Source organism: Phalacrocorax aristotelis, chromosome 8 (assembly GCF_949628215.1).
Source record: "Phalacrocorax aristotelis chromosome 8, bGulAri2.1, whole genome shotgun sequence".
NCBI lineage: Eukaryota > Metazoa > Chordata > Aves > Suliformes > Phalacrocoracidae > Phalacrocorax > Phalacrocorax aristotelis.
The window spans coordinates 379,539-398,591 of NC_134283.1; the positions used below are offsets into that span (position 1 = coordinate 379,539).

Genomic DNA, 19,053 nt, shown 5'->3' on the forward strand with positions numbered 1-19,053 from the left:
CAGAGGGAGCCGCAGGCGGAACGCTATACTGCCGGAACCTCCGCGCCGGAGGGCGGGTACCGGCGGGCGCTTATCGTGAGTACCGCTCCGTCACAGGAAAAGGATCCCTCCGCTGGGTCATTTAATCCCTCAGCGCCGCTCTCCTCGCTCGTCCTGCTGCCGCTTCTTTCCGAGGACGCCGCTACGCCGGTGCGGTAGCTATGGCAGCGGGGTCGCAATAAGTGCATGCCGCTTCAGCTCGGTCGTGCTCCAGGTAAGGAGCGGGGAGCGCCGGGCACCGTGGATCCCTCCGCACGCGGTGTGGTGGGGCGGGAGGGCGGCCGCCATTTTGGGGTGCTCAAAGGCTGTGGGGAGCGGCGACGGTGAGTGGGGTTGTGGCTGTGGAGGCCGCGCTCTGGGTGACGGGGCTCCCTTGGTGGCCGAGAGGGTGCTAGTAGCGAGGGGGGTGCCTTGCCCCAAGTGTCTGCTGGCTGGGCTGGGGGCAGGCCTTGAGCCTTTCTCGTCCGCGCCGTGGGACGTCCCCTCGGCGCCGCCTCGCTGGGGATGGCGGGGGGAGGCAGAGGGAAGGGATCTCTCTCCCTCAGCTCCGTCTCGGCGCGGATGCGCCGGTAAAGCTAACCCAGGGTCTCCTGCGCTGCCTGCGCGCTTCTCCGAACTAGCCCTGGCCGTTGGGCAGCTACGCGGCGAGTTTCGCCAGCTAATGCACCTGGAAACCGCCCTAGCAAGAGGCTAATTGCTATACGAGTGAAGGTTAATTTCTGTCTGGTCAGAGCAGCAGCCCGTCTACAGGAAGGAATGGGAAGGCAAGGTACAGGGAGGGAAGAATTGCATCAGCCTTTCTGCAGCAGTGTGGCTGAGAGCCTCATGCAACAAAACTTTAGAATGACAGCAGGAGGGTTGTGAAACAATGGCTGGTGAGCTGGCTGCTACTTCATGGCTGTATTTTGAAGTAATCTGTTAAAACAGGTTGTTAATCAGAACAGTAATTTAATAGGTACTTTTACAGAGACGTTGCAACTCATGCTGAGGCTGTTTCTTGCAGCGCTATAAACGTATTTTAATGTTGCGGGAGTATGTTCCAGTTACAGAAGGGCAAAACTTGCTTTTTATGGCATCAGACTTGCATCATGCATATGTATTTTTGTAGCGATGTTTTTGAGTATGGTTGGTTCTGGACATTGCTGGAATAACTGTATTAATGTGTGAATAGATCAGCTAAATAAACGGGGTATGCTCTAGATAGTAATAATCTTATGTAAACCACTAGTTATACACAAAATGCTGTCACTATCCAAAAGTTTGCTCCAACGTGTCCTCCAGGTACAAGCTAAGGTCTTTACATATGATAGTTTTTAAGGAAGGATTTTTTTGATGAACAGTTCTTGGCATAACAGAATCTTCTGAGTTAGTTTTCTGTAGGACTAATGAGTTGAACAGGCTCATGAGAGACTGGAGAAGTGCCAGAGCATGTGTTCAGTAAGCAGGAAGAGTGTAGGGAGTATGGAATGGCCACTTTTTCTTTCTGATGACAGGACTGTTACAACCATAGTTTGTTAATCATAGAGATGTCTTACAACTTGCATATTAATAGGGCAGAGGTTGGCTTGAAGAATCAAGTTGACTTTCATGTTTCTTTAAAAATGTGATTTTGTCAATGAAGTAACAGAGTGATAGGGGATATGACTGTATGATAGTTGTCACAGATGGCATCTTGAGGCATTGGTTTACTTACCTCAGTTTTCGAAGTAAGGGAATTAATGTCTTCTAGCAGCTATGCTCTTTATTGTGGAATCTGAAGGGTTTTTCCACTTGGGCTTCTTTAGAAATTTAGGACTGAATGGAACCTCAAAATACCAGCTCATTAAGCTCAGCTTGCACAATCACATTTTCCTAGACCACTGCTGGTACATGTTTGTCTAACGTTCTTAAAACTTTACTGTAGTCTGGTATTCACATCAGTGGCTGGTGTCATTTGCCTTGATTAAATAGACGCAGGCCTGTAACTTCTTGTTTTAGGGTATGTTTTTCTAACCCTGTTCCTATTTATAGAGTAGTCCCAGTGTTTGATCATCTTATGCCTGTTTCTGGGGTCGAGATTCAGTCTGTCTGAATGGGAATATCCAGGAAGTTTGTATTCCCTGTTGGCCTTGGTTAGGTGCAGGATTGTAATGTGGGAATGGGAATGGTGAGGTCCAGTCATTTGTAAATAACCAGATTCAGGAATGGCAGGCCTGTACCTTTTCATTCAGAGAAATCGTTTCCCCCCCACCTCCCTGTCCCCCCAGGTAAAACAGCGACTGGTGTCCTTCTGACATGACCAATAGCTCCTGGTTTCAATCACCTTCTCCTCTTCTCCCACAGACAGTGTTTATCATGTTGGGCTCTGGGTTCAAGGCTGAGCGCTTGCGAGTCAACCTGCGCCTTGTCATCAATCGCCTCAAACTGCTGGAGAAAAAGAAGAGTGAGTATTTGAGGAGGCAGGTGTGACCCAGGATGCTTTTGGGGCTCAGGAGACTTGAGGAGAAAACTCTTCTGGAGTCGGTACTTTCATGGATTGAGCATGGAGCCTTTTGGTCTTCCTTGCTGGACCCAGGCCTTGCACTCTGCCCCAGTGTGCGAGTACCCAGAGGAGCAGGCTGGCCACAATGTGGCCTCTGTTCACCTTCCTGTTAGGTGTCACAGTGCAATTTATGGGGTGCATGGGGTGGTAGATGTGGGCTGTGTGTGGAGGGACATGCCAGTTTGGCCCGGGGGCCTTTCCTGGGCCTTCTGCACCCACAGCATAGAGGGGAACTTCCTGGGTGCTGTGGGAGGCTCTCCCCACCTGTGCTGTCCTATCCTGCCCAGACACACATAAGGTCCCTGGTTCTGGTTGACTCTGCAGGGAAGTTGAAGGTTTAGGAATGTTTCTAGCAGCTAAAGCCCGCTCTCTCCTGTGAGTTAGTGTGCTAGGACCTAGACAGAAGGGGTCCACCAAGCCATGGCTCAGTGGCTTGTGCTGCAGAGGCTCAATGAAGGAGAGAGGGAAGCTCATGATGGCTTTGTCTCTGGTGGGGGCTGTGGGTGGGTGTGGAGGCAGCAGCCCCTGCCAGCACAGTGACTGGTCTTGGGAATATGTGCTGTAGCTGAGTTGGCCCAGAAGGCAAGGAAGGAGATTGCAGATTATCTGGCAGCCGGAAAAGATGAGCGTGCCAGGATTCGTGTGGAGCACATCATCCGTGAAGATTACCTTGTGGAGGCCATGGAGATCCTGGAGCTGTACTGCGATCTGCTGCTAGCCCGCTTTGGCTTGATTCAGTCAATGAAGTAAGCTCTGGCCTAGAGGGTATGCTGTGGGAGAGGGCCTAGGCTGCTCCCTTGGCTCAGGGAGGGGGACTGCTGGGGGCAGGCCTGGGATACAGAAGGGCACCTGTTTGTCTTGGTGTCCTAGGACCCCAGAGACCTCTTCTTCCCCAGGCAGGGAAGACTCTGGAGCCCACCATGGAGTATGGGGACTTCGAGGCTAAGCAGATTGAAGGCAGCAAAGACTAGGTGCTTGATGTGGAAATAAGATTGTCTTCTGTTGTCCTTAGGGAGCTGGACTCTGGCCTGGCAGAAGCAGTGTCTACATTGATTTGGGCTGCACCGCAACTGCAGTCAGAAGTGGCTGAGTTGAAGATAGTGAGTAGGGTTGTTTGAGGGGTGTTATGCGTGCAGGGTGGGGGTGATCCTGCCAGAAGCTGGTGGAAGTCTTTGTCCGGGACTCTGTCATTAATGCAGAGAACATGGTTTTTATGGGCTGTGCAGATGGAGACCCCGGTATAGGTGTCCCTTGAGCATCATGGATGGCTAAGACCACTCAGCTGGGGCACTTGATGGTAGAAATGAGGGTGATCTGGGAAGGGGCAGGGAGGTGGGCAGCTGTAGGTGCAATGTGTGGCGGGGGAAAGCAAGGGCATGCATATTTCCAGAGTTTCTCCCTTTCTACAGGTTGCTGACCAGCTGTGTGCCAAATACAGCAAGGAGTATGGGAAGCTGTGCCGGACAAACCAGATTGGGACAGTCAATGACAGGGTAATGTACTGGTGGAACAGCTGCAGCCAGCTGGAGCTGCCAGAACAGACATGCATGCTGTGGCTTTCTGCCTCTTTTTCCTGTGGCCAGTGGCTGATGCCTGTGGCTCACTGCAGAGTAGGGTGGCCCAGCTGTGCTGCTGGGGGCCAGCCTGCCTTGGAGCATGGGAGCGTAGTGCTGAGGTCCCTGGCAGGTGGGGCCCTGCTGTGCTGGCTGTGGATGGAGGGGAGCAGAGCATGTGGAGCCCTGGCCTGTGGTTGCCAGCAGCCTCCCCTGTGGCAGTGCTGTACTGGGAGGAAAGACCTCCCCAAGGCTGCACTGTGCTCCCTGGATCAGGTAGCCCTGGCTGGGATAGAGCTCCACTGCGCTGCACCACCCTGGTCCCGCTGAGTGTCTCTACACTCTTGTATTCCAGCTGATGCACAAGCTGAGTGTGGAGGCACCGCCCAAGATTCTGGTGGAGAGATACCTGATCGAGATTGCCAAGAACTACAATGTGCCCTATGAGCCTGACTCGGTGGTGATGGTGAGTGAGGCACCTGCAAGGCTGGAGCTCCCTTCTGTGTTCCAGTGGCTGAAATGTCCCACGGGTGCTGCGTGGGCTTTCAGAGCTCAGGGCTGTGGCATTGCAGCAAACTCAGTAATTGTACTCTGGTATTTTCTAGACAGCCCTAACGTAGCATGAGACCTGCTCCTTCCCACAGCCCTATGGCATGTGGCTGTAGTCATGCTATAGTCTGGATCCCTTTCCAATTCCCATTAATATCACTGTGTAGCAGCTATGTGCTCTGTCCCATCTTGTCCAGTTACAAATGCTGCATCTAACGCTGTTCAGAGGGCTGTGATCAGAATAGAGATGTGCTGGTGACCAGAATACTTCCGCCTTCTCCAGGCTGAAGCCCCTGCAGGCGGAGAGGCAAATCTGATTGATGTGGGATTCACGGATGATGTGAAGAAGGGTGGCCATGGAGGGGGAGGAGGTGGTGGATTTACAGCCCCGCTGGTTGGTCCTGATGGAGTAGTACCCATGCCAGTGATGATGCCTATGCCCATGCCAACACCAAATCCGCCCTTCTCCTATCCACCTCCAAAGGGTCTGGTAAGTGCCTTTGCTTTGAGCATTCCCCTTTCTGTGGAATACTCTGATTGTGGTGCTTAGCCCTGTGCCTGCTGATTGGGAAGTGTCTGCACCTGATAGCTTCATGTGTCAGAAGGCCATTGTGTTGCTGTGAGGCTGTGTGGTATGGAAATTGTTGGCAGTGCAGCTGAAGCTTCGTGTTGCTTCTTGACTGTGGAGGTTCCTACCCCTGTTCTCCAGTCAGCCCTCTTTGCCTTCAGGGAACAGAGGAGTCCAGACTTAACTCCTGAGGCAGTCTTCTGACTGTCAGGCTTTTGACCAGGGGTTGGAGCTGCACTTTGAAGTTGGTAGGCTGGTAGCGTGCCGAGATTCGGTCAAGGAAATCAGGTGAGTTTTGTGGGCTGGGAACAGCCCAGAAAAAGGCAGAAGTGCCCTGCCTTCAGACTTGCAAGGGAAGGGGATGAGTCCAGTGGCTCTTGGAGATGATTTGTTGTGAGGGTGGAAGTTGGGAGCTGAAAAGAGCATTGTTCTCTGAATTCAGTCATTTACAGGATATCCCTGTAGACTGGAGAGTGGCAGAACAGTGGGATGGCTTGGAGTCTTAATATGGTCCCAGCAGTGCTGCGGTGTGTTTTGTGGAAAATCTGAGCTGCGTATCATCAGCAGGCTGAAGGCCCAGGCATAAATATGCTGAGAACTGGCGCCAAGTTTAGGTCTTTAAGGCACTATTGTGTTAGAAGTAAGGGTAATACAAAGCCTTGAGTGAGCCATAGACCTCCTTCCTGTTTTGTGATACTACACTCAGGAGCAGCAGCTCAGGTGTGCTTAAGACAGGCTATTATTCTTTTTGTCCTGGTACTTATAATGCTGTGAAAGATGAAGTGTTTAGGCATGCTGGTTCTTTAGAATAACCCACCATCCTGTTAGCTGGATCTGATTGCTCCAGGTTGACTACATCTGACTTAACACTTAAGAGTCTTTTCCTAGTAAGTATGAACTGTATCAGGTTGGATACTTTCTGCATTTATCTTAGACTACTACTTTCTCTGACTCCCACAGAAGCTGTCAGTGCACTGTGTCCCATGTTGCTCTCCCAAGTGAGTAGACTGGTGCATGACTGTAATCTCTCTGTGCAGGAGGACTTCAGTGGCCTACCAGTGGGGACCTACCAGCCTTTCACTAATATCCATCCACCACCAATTCCAGCAGCCCCACCAACATATGAGTCTGTAAGTGCCTGAGCTGAATCACCATTGTAGGCAGCAGAGAATACCTCAGAAAGAGTGCAGTGATAGCCACAGAAAAGGCAAATGTTCATTAAGCGCTCTGCTGTCAACCTTTGGAGCTTTTGGGGTGGTGCTTGGCATTGCTCAGGGGTGTGGTGAATCACTGAGCATGTGATGGGAGAATGACTTGTGAAGAGAAGTTCCTCATTGAGCCATGTGTTTTGGCTGCAAAGGAAAGCCAAGATCTATTCCTGTTTTTTTCCCAATGTGAAGGGTTTATCACCTTCAGCCTGTTTAACTGTGGGTTTTGAACTAATCCATAGTTAGCCTGGATGAAAATTTTGGCTGATCCAGATGATGTATGTTCAAACACTGTTTTTCTAGACTTTTCCCAGTCCTTGGGGACTACGAAGGAGAGGCTGGAGTCTTCTCTTCCTATGCTTGTCTAGGTTTTTGTTGCTGCGTTTCATGATCATGCCTCTAACTTTGCTTTCAGTGACATGCTGCTTTTTTTTTTTGCAGTGTCCTGAGTAGGTATGAGTGTAGCCAAGTGCCTGTGTGTGCTAACACCTTGTACTAGCTGCACATCAGCCTTTGAGCCCAGGAGATGCCGGCACAGCTGCAGCAGTTGTTAGCTGGGTATAGATGGCGCTGACTGCAGCCCACTGGGAAGGAGGAGCTAGACCAGCACAGCTGACTGTGCTCTGGGTCTTTGTCCCAACTGGACCAAGACCTGAGATGGGGTCGCTTCGTGCCTTGCTAATGGTTACAAGGACCTATCTGTTGTTTATGAAAGAAAGGAAACAGTAGCCATGATGACATGGATGAAGAGGGCAGTCTTCTCCCACTTATGTCCTTGATAAATATTTTAGACCTGCCAGTGGATATGCTCTGTTTCTCCAGCTCCAGAATATGGAGAGTGAAGCTGCTTTGATTGACAGGGAGGGAGATGAAAGTCAAAGCACTACCTCCATTTCTTGGGAAGAGAGGCAGAGTCTTCAGAGTGTGCTGGAAGCCCGCGTTGTCTGCCGTCCTAGGGAGGGGTGGGGTATGCATTGCTCTGCGTGTGTGTGGCTGCTGTTGCCCACAAGCAGTGTCTGCACATGTCTTGATTCTATGCCTGGTAGGAGAGAGCACTGTAGTAACTGAGAGTCTCTTCCAGATTGATGAGCATAATGCTGACAAGGATGCTTCTGCGACAGTGGATGGTGAGTATGTCAAGAGCTATGGGAAACCTAGTGTGGTTAGGGTCTGTGGTTACCTTGGGATCCCAGTGTCCCTGGGAGGACGCTTTCTATATGGGGAACAATACATAGAACTCAGCACATCTTGAGAGTAGGATTTGAGTTTTGAGAAGACTGATGGAAATGGAGAGTATCCTCTCAAAACAGGGAGGATCCAGACTTCCACCGGGAAACTTAAGAACTGGAGTTTGACTTTGGCATCAGTACTGGGTCTCCAGCTTAAGCTGTCTCATCAGACCACGTATAGGGTGTTGCAGGATAAAATGAGAAAGAAACAGCTCTAAGTGATAGTATATTTTTATACAGTGTAAATAATAGGTTTTGCAGCAACAGAATGAGAGAAGTAAGCACTAAGAGGGTAGATAGGTTTGTATTAATGTCAGTGTTGAGGTTGGATGGAGCAGATCAGGACTAGTAGAGATAGCTGTTATCCCTTCATCCGTCTGCCTAAAGGCTTACAAGATGCATCATGCATCATAATTGGATCATAACAAAATTCTCCAGCCTTGTACAGTGTGATTCTGCTCTGTATGTTTTGAAAGCACTTTATTTCTAGCACTTGCTAAGGATGGAGAGGGTCTTTAGGGTAAGGAGACCTTGCCAGCTCCAGCAAGGATTTCTAACGGAATCCCCTGGGGGACTGTTGACGATGTGTGCTGAAGAAGATAGGCCTGTGGGTGCAGTGGGTCTGGCTGTATGCTTCACTGTGACAGCTGGGTGACAGCGTGTGGTACCTGCCTGTGTCTTTAGGAGGTGTTGGAATGGAGAGAACTGGGATTTTGAAATCCCCATGATGCAGTCCTGCCAGAATAGGCATGTGAGAGCTTCAGCCCAGCTGCAGCTGGCCTTGGGCAGTGGAAGGGGATCTTAGGACAAGGTCACATCTCTGAATCTGCCACTGCAGCCCCTTGCAGCCATGTAAACCTGAAACCTTGTGGTTTTCCCCATTGAGCCTACATGCAGTTGGAAGTGCATGACCACTGGTCCTGTTCAGAAAAATACTGCTTTCTTGGTCGAGCGACCTTTCTTTTGTGTGGCTCTCTATGGCCTGGTGAGCGTGTGATGATGGTGAGGTGAAATTATATTTCTCTTATTCTAAATAGGGCCTGGGCCCAAGCCAGAAGCCTCTCCTAAAACAAAAGCTGGAGCGTCTAATACCTTTGATAACTTTGTGCTGCCTGAATTACCATCCGTGCCAGATACGCTGCCAACAGCTTCTACCGGCGCCAATTCTTCTGCCTCTGAAGACATTGACTTTGATGATCTTTCTCGGAGATTTGAGGAGCTGAAGAAGAAAACATAAACCCAGCTGGGCTGTAACTCCAATTTGAAGGGCAGGGTCTGTGACAGCTGCTTATCTGTGAAACAGACTCCCCTTGAATTTGGTTTTGGTATTAACCTCGAATGAGAACGCTCTTCTTTCTGAGCTCTCTTCCTGCTGTACTTAAACCAGATGCTGCCGCTTTCCCAATCTTTGTTGCTCCAGGAGGTGTACTGTGGGGAATCTCATGAGGTAGAGCAGGGAGCAGCCCCTGTTAGTCTGGGTAGCTATACAGGAAAGCTGCAGATGACATTGAGTATCATTCCTGGCTGCCTTTGCAGTGGCTCTGCATTCCCTCCCACAGAAAAGGGAGGTGAGGGCTGAATCGCAGCAGGACTTTCTCCTCTTCCTGGTGGTTTCAAGGGCAGCGCTGTCCACAAGCAGCCCCTTTCTGCTTGATGTCCTGTATGGTAAGGGTGATTTAAGTCCCTTTGGTAAGACTTCTAGCTGATCAGGGTGGAGGCAGGGAATACAGTTGTGAGGAGCTCTGGCATTGCCCTTGAGGCTGTGTAGCACACTGGCACTTCTGCCGCCTCCCTGCATCTCCAGGGCTCCAGCTGCATCTGGTTGCAGTTTGCCTGATATCCTCTCTTGCTCCCTCTGGATTCTGGGGGAGCCCTCCGAGGCCTTTCCTGTGCTCTTTAGGGGGTTGGGGGAGGGGGATGTATTCCCTGTGCATAGGAGGGCAGTGCTAGTGCACTTTCTCATTCAGCATGTTTTGCCTGAACGTGCTGGGAGTGTGAAGTGGCTGGGCCGAGGGCTAGTGTAGCGATGGGGTGTGCGCCGGCTGCACTGTTGCCTTTTTCACTAGGCGCTGGGCCTGCAGGGTGAGGTGAGGGGCACTCGGGATGCACGGCGGTAACCTAGCTTACCCTGAGCGCTGGCAGCGTGCTGTGCAGCTGGGGCGGCTCTTCCCTGCGTGGGAGGGAGCGCTGACCCTGACTTGCTCTCCTGTGTAACTCGTCTGTGTATAATGCTTTCACAGAACTTCTCCGTGGAGTTCCGGGTATCTTGGGCGTTGATTCCTAATAAAGTCTCGGCTTGTGAGCGGCAGTGTCCGGTCGGCACTGGGCTGCCTTTATTCGGGGACGGGACCCTCCTTGGTGCGGCTGCGCGGCTGTGGCGGCGCCCCGCGGGGGGGGAGGCGGAGCGGCGGCGGCGCTGCTGCTGGGGCTCTGCCTTCCGGGGCTCCCCGTTCCCCCCGGGCGCGGTCCTTGGGGGCCGGCGGGGGCGGGGTCAGGGCGGTCTCGCTGCGGCTGCGTGCGTCGCCGTGTGTCCCGCGCCGAGTCCTGCCGCGCCTCTATTGGCTGGGGCGGGATCCCGGAAGTGTTCCTCCACGTGTCGGGCTGAGCAGATGGCGGCACCGCTGCGCGTGAGCGGCGGGAGGGCTCCGGGGCGGTGCGGGGGGGGCGGCGGGGCGCGCTCGCGGGGTCCCGGTGAGGGTGGGGCTGGACGGGCAGTGGTGAGGCGGGTGCGGTGCCGGTACGGGATGCGGGCGGAGCGGGACGGGGTGCTGGTATGGGATGCGGGGTGGGGTGCGGGCGCTGCGGGGTGCTCGTGCCGGTATATGCGGAGCAGGCGGGGTGCGGTGCCGGTATGGGCTGCGGGCAGGATGGGGTGCTGGTATACGGGGAGCGGGCGGGTGGGATGCGGTGCCGGTATGGGGAGCGGGTGGGGCGGGGTGCCGGTGTGGTGCTGACCATCTCGCGCAGGGGCGGCTGCGGGCGCTGGCGGCGGCGCTGGGAGGCTGCGGGCTGCTGCTGGGCTCGGCGCTGGCGGCGGGCGACGAGCGGTTCTACACGGCGGTGGGTGATGCCCGCGCTCCGCGCCCTCCCCCCCGAGGCCGCCCACGGCCTGGCTCTGCGTGCCGCTGCCCTCGGGCTGCTGCCACCCGCCCGTCCCGACGGCCCGGTGCTGGTGCGGCTCCGTGGCGGTGGGAGGGGGGGTGACGGGTGTGGGGGGGGACTGCCGGGGCAGCAGCCCGGACGCGGGGGGTGGCGGGGGGGGTGGGTGGACGGCCGGGTCCCAGGGTGCCCCCGGCCCTGTCGTGGTCCCTGGGGGACGTTGAGCTCTGCCTGCCAGCGGAGGTGCCTGGCGGGGCTCCTGGGGCGTCCCGGGGTCCAGGAGGTGACCTTGGTAGGAGCCGTGAGTCCCCTGGGGCAGGCACCTGAAGAGGACACCCTGTGGGGCAGAGGGAATGGAGGGGAGGGCATGGAGCTAAGGGGCTGTGGGGGCTGGAGCAAGGCCCTGGCTGTGGTCCTGTGTTGGTGGGCTCTGGTCCTCCTGGCTCCCAGCTGCCAGTGTGTGACCCAGCCCCTGCTCCGCAGGAGGTGCAAGTCCTTGGCGGCGGTTCCGCAACCCGGTGGGCCTGGCGGCTGGCTTCGACAAGCAGGGCGAGGCTGTGGACGGGCTGTACAAGATGGGTTTTGGCTTTGTGGAAGTAGGGACTGTAACGCCCAAGCCCCAGGAGGGGAACCCCAGGCCCAGGGTCTTCCGGCTGGTGGAGGATGAGGCGGTGATTAACAGGTGGGATCGGGGGGTGGCTGCTCTGCAGTGTTACACAGACAGCCCACCCAGAGGAGAGTGTTTATTTTGGTGGTCCTGGCTCTATGGTCTGTGCCGCAGTGGCTCTTGGCTTGGATGTGCTGAGCAGAGCTGCAGAGATCATACGCCTTCCTCATGTTTCTCCTGTGTCCTGCTCTGAGCTTGTGGACACCAGTCCAGCCCTGAACCTTGCCTGTTTTGGTGCAGGTATGGGTTCAACAGCCATGGCCATGCTGCAGTGGAGCACAGGCTGCAAGCCCGCCAGGAGACGCAGCTCAGGCTCAGTGGTGGTGAGACAAGCTTATAAGTCTTTGTTCTTGGGGGCTGCAGGGTACATTTGGGGGTCTCCCAGGTAGCTGTAGGCCATGACAGGTGTATAATACCAGTGTCCAGACATGTGAGGGCCCTGGCCAGAGGAAGGTGCATTCAGACAGTAGGAACTCTTTTGGGACTGTAGCTTCTGCCCCTTGGGACTGTGACCAGGTGCCTTCCTCCTGCCATTTTCTTTGTGATAGAGGGCCCTGCTTTGGGCAGGATGTGTCTGCTGAAACTAGCCAAAGGCAACAGGGCCTGAGCCAGGCAGTTTCTGAGGGTCACCTCCGCTGGGTGGCCAGGGTGGAGGCTGTGGTGCTGGGAGGTGCTGACCAGGGCAGCTGTGGTGATGCTGCTGTGGCTGCAGGACAGTCCCAGGCCCACCCCCGTGAAACGTGTGGCCTACATATCCCTGTCTTGATTTTAGCTGGTCCTGGGACCTCGCTTTTTGTGTGCTCTGGCCCCTTGGGTGGTGGTCGGTCCTGCTGCCTTGGTTCAGCTGTGTCTGTGTTCCAGCGGGGATGCCTCTTGGAGTCAACCTGGGCAAGAACAAGAGCTCTACCGATGCTGCAGCTGACTATGTGGCTGGGGTCCGGACACTGGGGCCTTTGGCTGACTACCTGGTTGTGAATGTGTCCAGCCCGAACACCCCAGGGCTGCGGGACCTGCAGGGCAAGGCTGAGCTGCGGGACCTGCTGACTAAGGTGGGTAACTCTCACAGCCAGCCAGGACCGCAGCTACAGCACTGGATGCATCCCGTCCCCTAGAAGCACCTGCTCTGCTTCAGCCTGTGGGTTTGTCCCAGCACAGGGAGGAGTGTGGTGGCTCCCCAGAGTGGTGTACAAAGCCACCAAGATGTCCCCTGATCAGCTGCTGGCACGGGGTTCACCAGGGCGCTGTACTCCAGCAAAGGGCATGTGAGCAGTGAGGCATTGCCCTCTGCTCTGCTCCCGCACGGGGGCAGTGAGCCACCCACCCCACGGCATCGGGAATAGTCACTGTGGTCCTGTGCGGGTCGTGCGCCCCAGGCCCCGTGCTGTGGGGTGCCCATCCCATCGACAGCACCAGGTAGGGAGAGCAGGGCCTGTCGCTGTGCTGCCTGCGGTGGTGGGTGCACACATCTCCCCAGTCCAGGGCAGGAGGTGTTCCCCCACCATGCACTGCTCTGTGCCTCTGTGCACCTTCCTGCAGGTGCTGGCAGAGAGGGACATGCTGCCCTGCAAGCGTAAGCCAGCTGTGCTGGTGAAGATTGCCCCTGACCTCACCACGCAGGACAAGCAGGACATCGCTAGTGTCATCTGCGAGGTGAGGAAGCAGAAAAGGGAGCCTGGCGAGGAGCCGGTGTGCCTCCTGCCTCACCTCGCACAGTGCGGGGGCAGGATTGCGGTGTTCCTGGCAAGTCACCTCTCTGAAAGGGCAGGTGAACCTGCAGCTCTCTGGCTGCTGTAGGGATGGTGTCCTGGGTAGCTCTGAGTCTGCGAGGGCCTGTGTGTGTCACCCAGACCTTGGGGACGGTGCAGGCAGCGAGGGGCAGCTGCATTGTCCCTGGGCACCCTTGCTGGGGCGTTTGCTGGGGCTGTCCTGGTGTGGCAGCCTGCGGATGAGTGCAGGACTGCTCATGGCAGCCATGTCCTCTCCTTGTGCTGCTGCCCCCCTCAGCTAGGTGTGGATGGGCTGATTGTCAGCAACACCACTGTGAGCCGTCCCAGCAGCCTCCAGAGCAGGCAGCGCACAGAGCCTGGGGGCCTCAGCGGGAAGCCCCTGCGGGAGCTCTCCACGCAGACCATCAGGGAGATGTACTCCCTCACCCAAGGTAGGGGCAGAGCAGGGCTGGGGCACACGTGCTGCCGCCGCCTGTGCTGATCTGACCCTGCACCTGCCCACAGGCCGAGTGCCCATCATTGGGGTGGGTGGGGTGAGCAGCGGGCGCGATGCCCTGGAGAAGATCCGTGCTGGAGCCTCGCTTGTGCAGATGTACACAGCACTCGTGTACCACGGGCCACCGGTGGTGGGGGCGGTGAAGCGGGAACTGGAGACGCTGCTGAGGTGAGTGAGGGGCCAGGCACCTCCGCAGGGAGCCCCTGGGCCCAGGGTGGCTCTGGGCAGCCACGTATTGGTGCACGAGTGGTGGTACCGTGGAGCTGAGCCGCAGTGCCAGGCTGGCCCAGCTGTCACGCTGTCCTTGGGTAGGGAGCAGGGATTCAAGAACGTCACGGAGGCGGTTGGAGCAGATCACCGGTGCTGACACACTGCAGAGCCAAAGTCTAGCCAGGAGGATCTGTGGCCAAGCAGGGGCAGGTCTGATGCTTCCAGTGCTGAGCAGGCTGGGACTGAACTGAGGTCTTGGTCCCAGCCCTTGAGAAGGGTCAGTGATGGGTGAAGCTGGGGCTGCACTGGTGGGGAGCAGGGGAGGGGGCCTCCACACTGGTGCTGCTGTCTAGGGGCCTATTTTGGCTTTTCTGTGGGTTGGACTCCCCAGGAGAAGCCAGCACTGGGTAAGGCTGTGCTGGGTGGTGAGGAAGGCCCCTGAGGAGACAGCCCTATGGGCTGTAGGCAGTCCTGTGCCCTGGCTCCTGCTGCAGCCCTTCCCCGGTGTTACTGCCCAGAGCTGTGGGCCAAGCAGTGTATTGGGTGTCCCTTCTGCCAGGGACCCCACAGCCCCTGCTGCCTGCTCTGGCTGCTGCTTGGTCCTTCTGCACTGTAGCCTCCGCAGGGGGGTCTGCCCTCCGTGCCCTTCTCCCTTCTATGCACACAGTCCTGTAACAAACCTGCAGGCCCTGGGCCCTGCCTGAGTGTCAATAAATGTTTGGCTCACCTGGTCCTGTGTGCTGTTCTGGGGGCTCCTCTTGGGTTGGAGGGGCACAGCCCAGCTCTCAGCTGAGTGGGATCGGCTCTATTTGTGTTGTTCCCAGCCAGTGCATCTTCTCCTGGTGGTAGAGGTCACTGGGTAGCTGGTGTCTGGGATGGATCCACGCAAAGCTCACCAGAGCTCCCCTCACAGAGACTTCTACCTGAGGCTGGGCCCTTGGGAGGTGCTGGGCACCGTTTCTTCCCTTTGCTGCCAGTATGTAGGTGTTTGGAGATAGCTGTGGTTATACCCTGTCACTCATTACAGAAAAGCCCTGTTCATGCTTCTGGAGGCTGTCGGTGTTGTCTTTGGGGCCTCTGGTGTTGACTGCTGCTTTACACTGGACTCCCTGTGGTCATCTCAGGCCTCTCTTGAGCAACATGTCTTGACCTGGACACGGCGTTCCCTCTGCAGCCTCTTGCAATCCACCCTGCAGAGCAGGATTGCATCATAGCACTTCACCAAACCTGTTTACAGGAGGAGCGGGACTGCTGACCCCATTCTCAGTGGCCCTCAGTGCACATCAACTCTGTCACCTGCCTGCTCTCCCCATCTTTTCCTAGATTCTTTGCTTTGGACGGATGGTGCTTATTGCTGCTCTAACAGGAATGTGACCTGGTCCATTGGCCAAGGTTTTGATGTGCTTTCTCTGGAGAGGGCCTGGGAGGCGCTTGCTTTCCCAGTCTAAAGGTGGCTGTTACGCCTGTGGGAATGTGAGCTTGGGTTTCACTTTGCCCCACAGCACTTGTCTGTGCTGTGCAGCTGATTCGTGACTGTGGCTTGGAGACATTCAGTGCCTTGCACTGCTACGGCAGTCACTGGTGGTGTTCGCCTCTAGCATGACCCTGCACTGCCGTAGCCCGGTGCGTGGGTCCGTGCCCCACAGGCAGGCTGGGGCAGCTTCCCCCACGTTCCTGCAGGCAGTCCCTTTGTCCAAGCTAACCTTGAGGCTGCTGAGTGGGCACCAAGGCACAGCTGTGTGTTTCCCCCACTGCCAGTGCATGGCAGTGTCCTGCAGAGGAACAAGCCTGCTGCGGTGGGACAGTGCTATCTAAGCCTGCTATTGTCAAATGCCACAGTACCTTTCAAGTGCTGGTGTGGTTCATGGATCGGAGCTGTCAAGCCCTGATGTGTCCTGTGCTGGTCTCTAACCTGTGTTTCAACTGTGGTTGCATGAGTGTGACTGGTGCTGGGCCAGAGATCTCAAGCCCTGTGTTTTGGGGCACAGGTGTCCCATGAGATGGGAAGAAGCTTGCACAGGATGGGAAAGCCCTCTTCTGGAGTGTCCAGGACCAGACACAGGTGGCCATGAGCATGAAGGAGTGTAGCATCCGAGGGGCAGGAAAGGGCACTGGTGAGACCCCCAGCAGGCTAGGATTGAATGACTCAGGGCTGGAGCTGGGCCCACATGGTCTAGATGGTTTTGGGGTGGCCTCACTGCAACAGTGGCACCCCGGGATAGGTAGGAGGGTGGGTGTCCCTTCCCCTCCGTGCTGCCCCTTGGTTGTGTTCCTGCTGGAAGCAGACTTTGCTTGTTGGAGCAGGCTGATGTGCTCTGCCTTGCGCCCTTGCTGCTGACTGTCCACATCCAGCTGGGCACTGGCCAGTGATTGCTGCTACGAGTTCCCGTAAGGCTGGGCTGGGCCCTTGCCTCTGCTGACAAACAACCTGCACCCGAGGGGCCAGGGGCTGCCAGGATGTGGGGCTGGAACCTGCTGGGCGGGAAGGGGTGGGTGCTTTTGGGAAGAGGTCGGCTTGGCTGTGGTTTCTTGGAGCCTGCAGCAAGCTGGCATGGGATGTGCTGCACCCCTTGGCCAGCTGGGCTGGCACTGCTCAGGGCACTGGCAGCACCGAGCCCCGCTGCACCCCAGCCTTGCAGGGTGGCTGACAGGGTGCACCCTGGCTGCGGGCAGAGCCAGGCACAGGATGAGATAGCACTTGGCTTCTGTGCCCTAGCTTCACCTGCCAGCACTGCTGGGGCTGTCTGTACCCTGTGGGGTTGCTGCGTACCCTCACAGGGACTGCTCTACCTGGTGGCACAGGGCAGTTTTGCAGGGGGCAGGGGCTGCCTCTGCTTTCTGTGAACCTCAGGAAGAGTCACAGTGCCAGGACACCAGTGTCTGCAGCCAGCTCCCTCCCTGCATATTTGTTGCTGCAAAATCCCGGAAACTCTTGGCACGCTGGCTTCCCATAGGGGCTTGGCAGGCTTCCCGGGAGCCTCTGCCAGGCTGGCTGTGCTCCTCTTGCTGGGAAAGGTGCTGGCTGCATACAGCAGGGTCAGGAGGTCTGGAACACATGAGGCTGCACCAGGGTGAGGGAAGTGGCAATAAAAGGGATGAGGAGGGAGCCCTGAACAGCATCGACCTGCGGAAGGAGGCTGCTGTGAGGAGAGGGAGCTATAAGCATGGGGTGAGTGACATTGATGTGTCCCTGCTCATGCTTGGTGCTGTGTCTGTCCTGCTTGCCTAGCTGTGAACCTGGTCCTGCTGTGGGCTGTGGCAGGACCCACATTGGGCCTGGAAGCACTCCAGCCTCGTCCTCCGCAGCAGCATCCAGGTCTGGCCCAGGCAACTTCTCCAGGCTGTGTCTGATGGGCAGCCCTGAGGGTGCAGGGTCAGCCCTCTGCCCTCCCGGGGAGGGAGCCCTCAGGACAGGGCATGAGCCTGCCCAGGGCCCTGGTCCTGGTGGAGCCCACAGACTGGGAGCAGGGAGTTAGGAGCCCTCTGAGTGTGCTGTCTCTTCCCTGCAGACCTGCAGTGCTGCTGATTGCTGGCCTGGCCCTGACCGTGCTGGAGACTGCAACAGCCGCCGGTACCTTCCAGGGCAAGGGTGGGAGCACCAGGGTTCAGATTAAGCCAGGGGCAGCTTGGCAGGGAGCAGGCATGGGGTGGGGAAGACAGGACTGGGGAGGGAGCCATTGGAGGTGTGGGTGATGTCCCGGGCTGGGTCCTCTGGGCCAGCTGAGCATCCTCTGCCTGCAGAGTGGAGCTGTGCAAAGCCAGCGGAGATTGAACATGGCTACATGGAGCACCTGATCAAGTACCGCTGCAACCCGTACTACCAGCTCCGTGGCTCTGATGATGGTGAGGCACGCAGCATGGGCACAGCATCCAGGGATGGGGCTTGTCCCTGGCTCCAGGGAGTGCATGGGGCTGCCCCAATGCCAGATGATGCAGCCCCCCCTCCCATTCTGCCACCTTCCTGGGGGAGTACGAGTAGCTACCCTTGCTCCCCCAAGCCCAGGGGATGCAGAAGTAACTCCACGCCTTGCTGGCTGCAGGGCCCTTCCCCTGTCTTGCAGTGCAGGGGTGCTGACTTTGGTTTCCCTCCAAAGGCACATACAAGTGTGACAAGGATCATGAGTGGGTGAACCTTGAAGCTGGCAAGGAGGCACCTGTCTGTGAGCCAGGTGAGAGCAGAGCAGCAAGGGCTGGGGCTGTGAGGGGCAGGGTGGGTGGTGGGGCTGTGAGTGGTCTTGTCTGGGCAGCCGAAGGGCTGCAGCAGGGGCTGCTTGCAACCTCCATCTTCAGTGCAGTGGTGTTCCCTGCGGCTGCTGTGGGCCAGGAGGCATGCAGTGCCTGCTGGCCTCAGAGGGCTCACCAGGGCTCTGCTCTGTCCTATGCAGTGTGCGGGAAGCCGAAGAACCCCCCCAAGCAGATGCAGCGCATCATCGGGGGCCTGCTGGCTGGGAAGGGCAGCTTTCCTTGGCAGGGCCGGCTGGTGACCCGCCACAACCTCACTGTGGGGGCCACGCTCATTGATGACCAGTGGCTGCTGACCACGGGCAGGAATGTCTACCTGAACCACAGTGAGAACACCAAGCCAGAGGAGATCGCCCCTACGCTGCAGCTCTTCCTGGGCAGCCAGCAGCAGCTTGCCTTGGACATTGAGCGTGTGGTGCTGCACCCCAGCTACCCAGAAGCTGTGGATCTGGCCCTGCTGAAGCTCAAGGAGAAGGTGCTCCTCGGAGAGGAGGTGATGCCCATCTGCCTGCCCCAGAAAGACTATGTGCACCCGGGGCGGGTGGGTTATGTCTCAGGCTGGGGCCGTGGTGCCACCTTTGCCTTTCCCAAAATGCTGAAGTATGTGATGCTGCCGGTGGCAGAGGGTGAGAAGTGCAGGCAGTACTATGAGGCACAGAACGCATCCTACTCGGTCAAGCCCATCCTCAGCAGTGACACCTTCTGTGTGGGCATGAGCGAGCTGCGGGAGGATACGTGCTACGGGGATGCTGGCGGTGCCTTTGCCGTGCAGGACCCTGAAGATGACACCTGGTATGTGGCTGGCATCCTCAGCTATGACAAGACCTGCACAGCCTCCAAGTACGGCGTATACGTGGACATACAGCGTGTTGTGGCCTGGATCAAGGAGACAGTGGCGGCTGGCTGAGGCGGGGCTGTAGGAGAATAAAACTGCCTCACATCTGG

At 56.7% G+C, this 19,053-nt stretch overlaps 3 protein-coding genes across 8 annotated transcripts; all 3 read left to right on the forward strand.

The window, feature by feature from the left end:
* The first annotated feature begins 53 nt into the window (after window positions 1-53).
* On the forward strand, window positions 54-9,975 carry IST1 (IST1 factor associated with ESCRT-III). 6 transcript variants are annotated; one of them, XM_075101047.1, is made up of 10 exons: window positions 55-75; window positions 2,362-2,461; window positions 3,126-3,306; window positions 3,573-3,660; window positions 3,970-4,053; window positions 4,469-4,579; window positions 4,946-5,152; window positions 6,268-6,360; window positions 7,520-7,565; window positions 8,705-9,975. In XM_075101047.1, exons 2-10 carry the CDS (start codon window positions 2,374-2,376, stop codon window positions 8,902-8,904), a joined length of 1,098 nt encoding a protein of 365 aa, XP_074957148.1. In that variant the 5' UTR covers window positions 55-75; window positions 2,362-2,373; the 3' UTR covers window positions 8,905-9,975. The 6 variants fall into 6 exon arrangements, with proteins under 6 accessions (XP_074957149.1, XP_074957148.1, XP_074957150.1 ...); XM_075101049.1 differs by having other exon boundaries at window positions 65-253; XM_075101052.1 differs by lacking the exon at window positions 55-75 and adding an exon at window positions 278-362.
* A 301-nt stretch (window positions 9,976-10,276) lies between these two features.
* On the forward strand, window positions 10,277-14,597 carry DHODH (dihydroorotate dehydrogenase (quinone)). Its single transcript, XM_075101067.1, is given in 11 exon segments — window positions 10,277-10,294; window positions 10,635-10,730; window positions 10,732-10,839; window positions 11,250-11,265; window positions 11,268-11,448; window positions 11,674-11,756; window positions 12,295-12,482; window positions 12,970-13,083; window positions 13,438-13,591; window positions 13,665-13,824; window positions 13,969-14,597. Coding segments are annotated over 11 exon segments (1,173 nt in total). The 3' UTR covers window positions 14,024-14,597.
* Window positions 14,598-16,935: 2,338 nt separating this feature from the next.
* Window positions 16,936-19,046, forward strand: LOC142060801 (haptoglobin-like). The gene is made up of 5 exons (XM_075101068.1): window positions 16,936-17,035; window positions 17,376-17,437; window positions 17,608-17,709; window positions 17,961-18,035; window positions 18,252-19,046. Exons 1-5 carry the CDS (start codon window positions 17,031-17,033, stop codon window positions 19,013-19,015), a joined length of 1,008 nt encoding a protein of 335 aa, XP_074957169.1. The 5' UTR covers window positions 16,936-17,030; the 3' UTR covers window positions 19,016-19,046.
* Window positions 19,047-19,053: the final 7 nt, after the last annotated feature.

What these genes read in the sequence shown, in the direction of transcription:
- IST1 (XM_075101047.1), top strand. Translation starts at nt 2,374, where the DNA reads ATGTTGGGCTCTGGGTTCAAGGCTGAGCGCTTGCGAGTCAACCTGCGC. An exon ending in GGCTTGATTCAGTCAATGAA is followed by an intron (nt 3,307 to 3,572) that starts GTAAGCTCTGGC and finishes TGTTGTCCTTAG; the next exon opens with GGAGCTGGACTCTGGCCTGG. An exon ending in TTGGGACAGTCAATGACAGG is followed by an intron (nt 4,054 to 4,468) that starts GTAATGTACTGG and finishes CTTGTATTCCAG; the next exon opens with CTGATGCACAAGCTGAGTGT.
- LOC142060801 (XM_075101068.1), top strand. An exon ending in GGAGACTGCAACAGCCGCCG is followed by an intron (nt 17,438 to 17,607) that starts GTACCTTCCAGG and finishes CTCTGCCTGCAG; the next exon opens with AGTGGAGCTGTGCAAAGCCA. An exon ending in GGCACCTGTCTGTGAGCCAG is followed by an intron (nt 18,036 to 18,251) that starts GTGAGAGCAGAG and finishes TGTCCTATGCAG; the next exon opens with TGTGCGGGAAGCCGAAGAAC.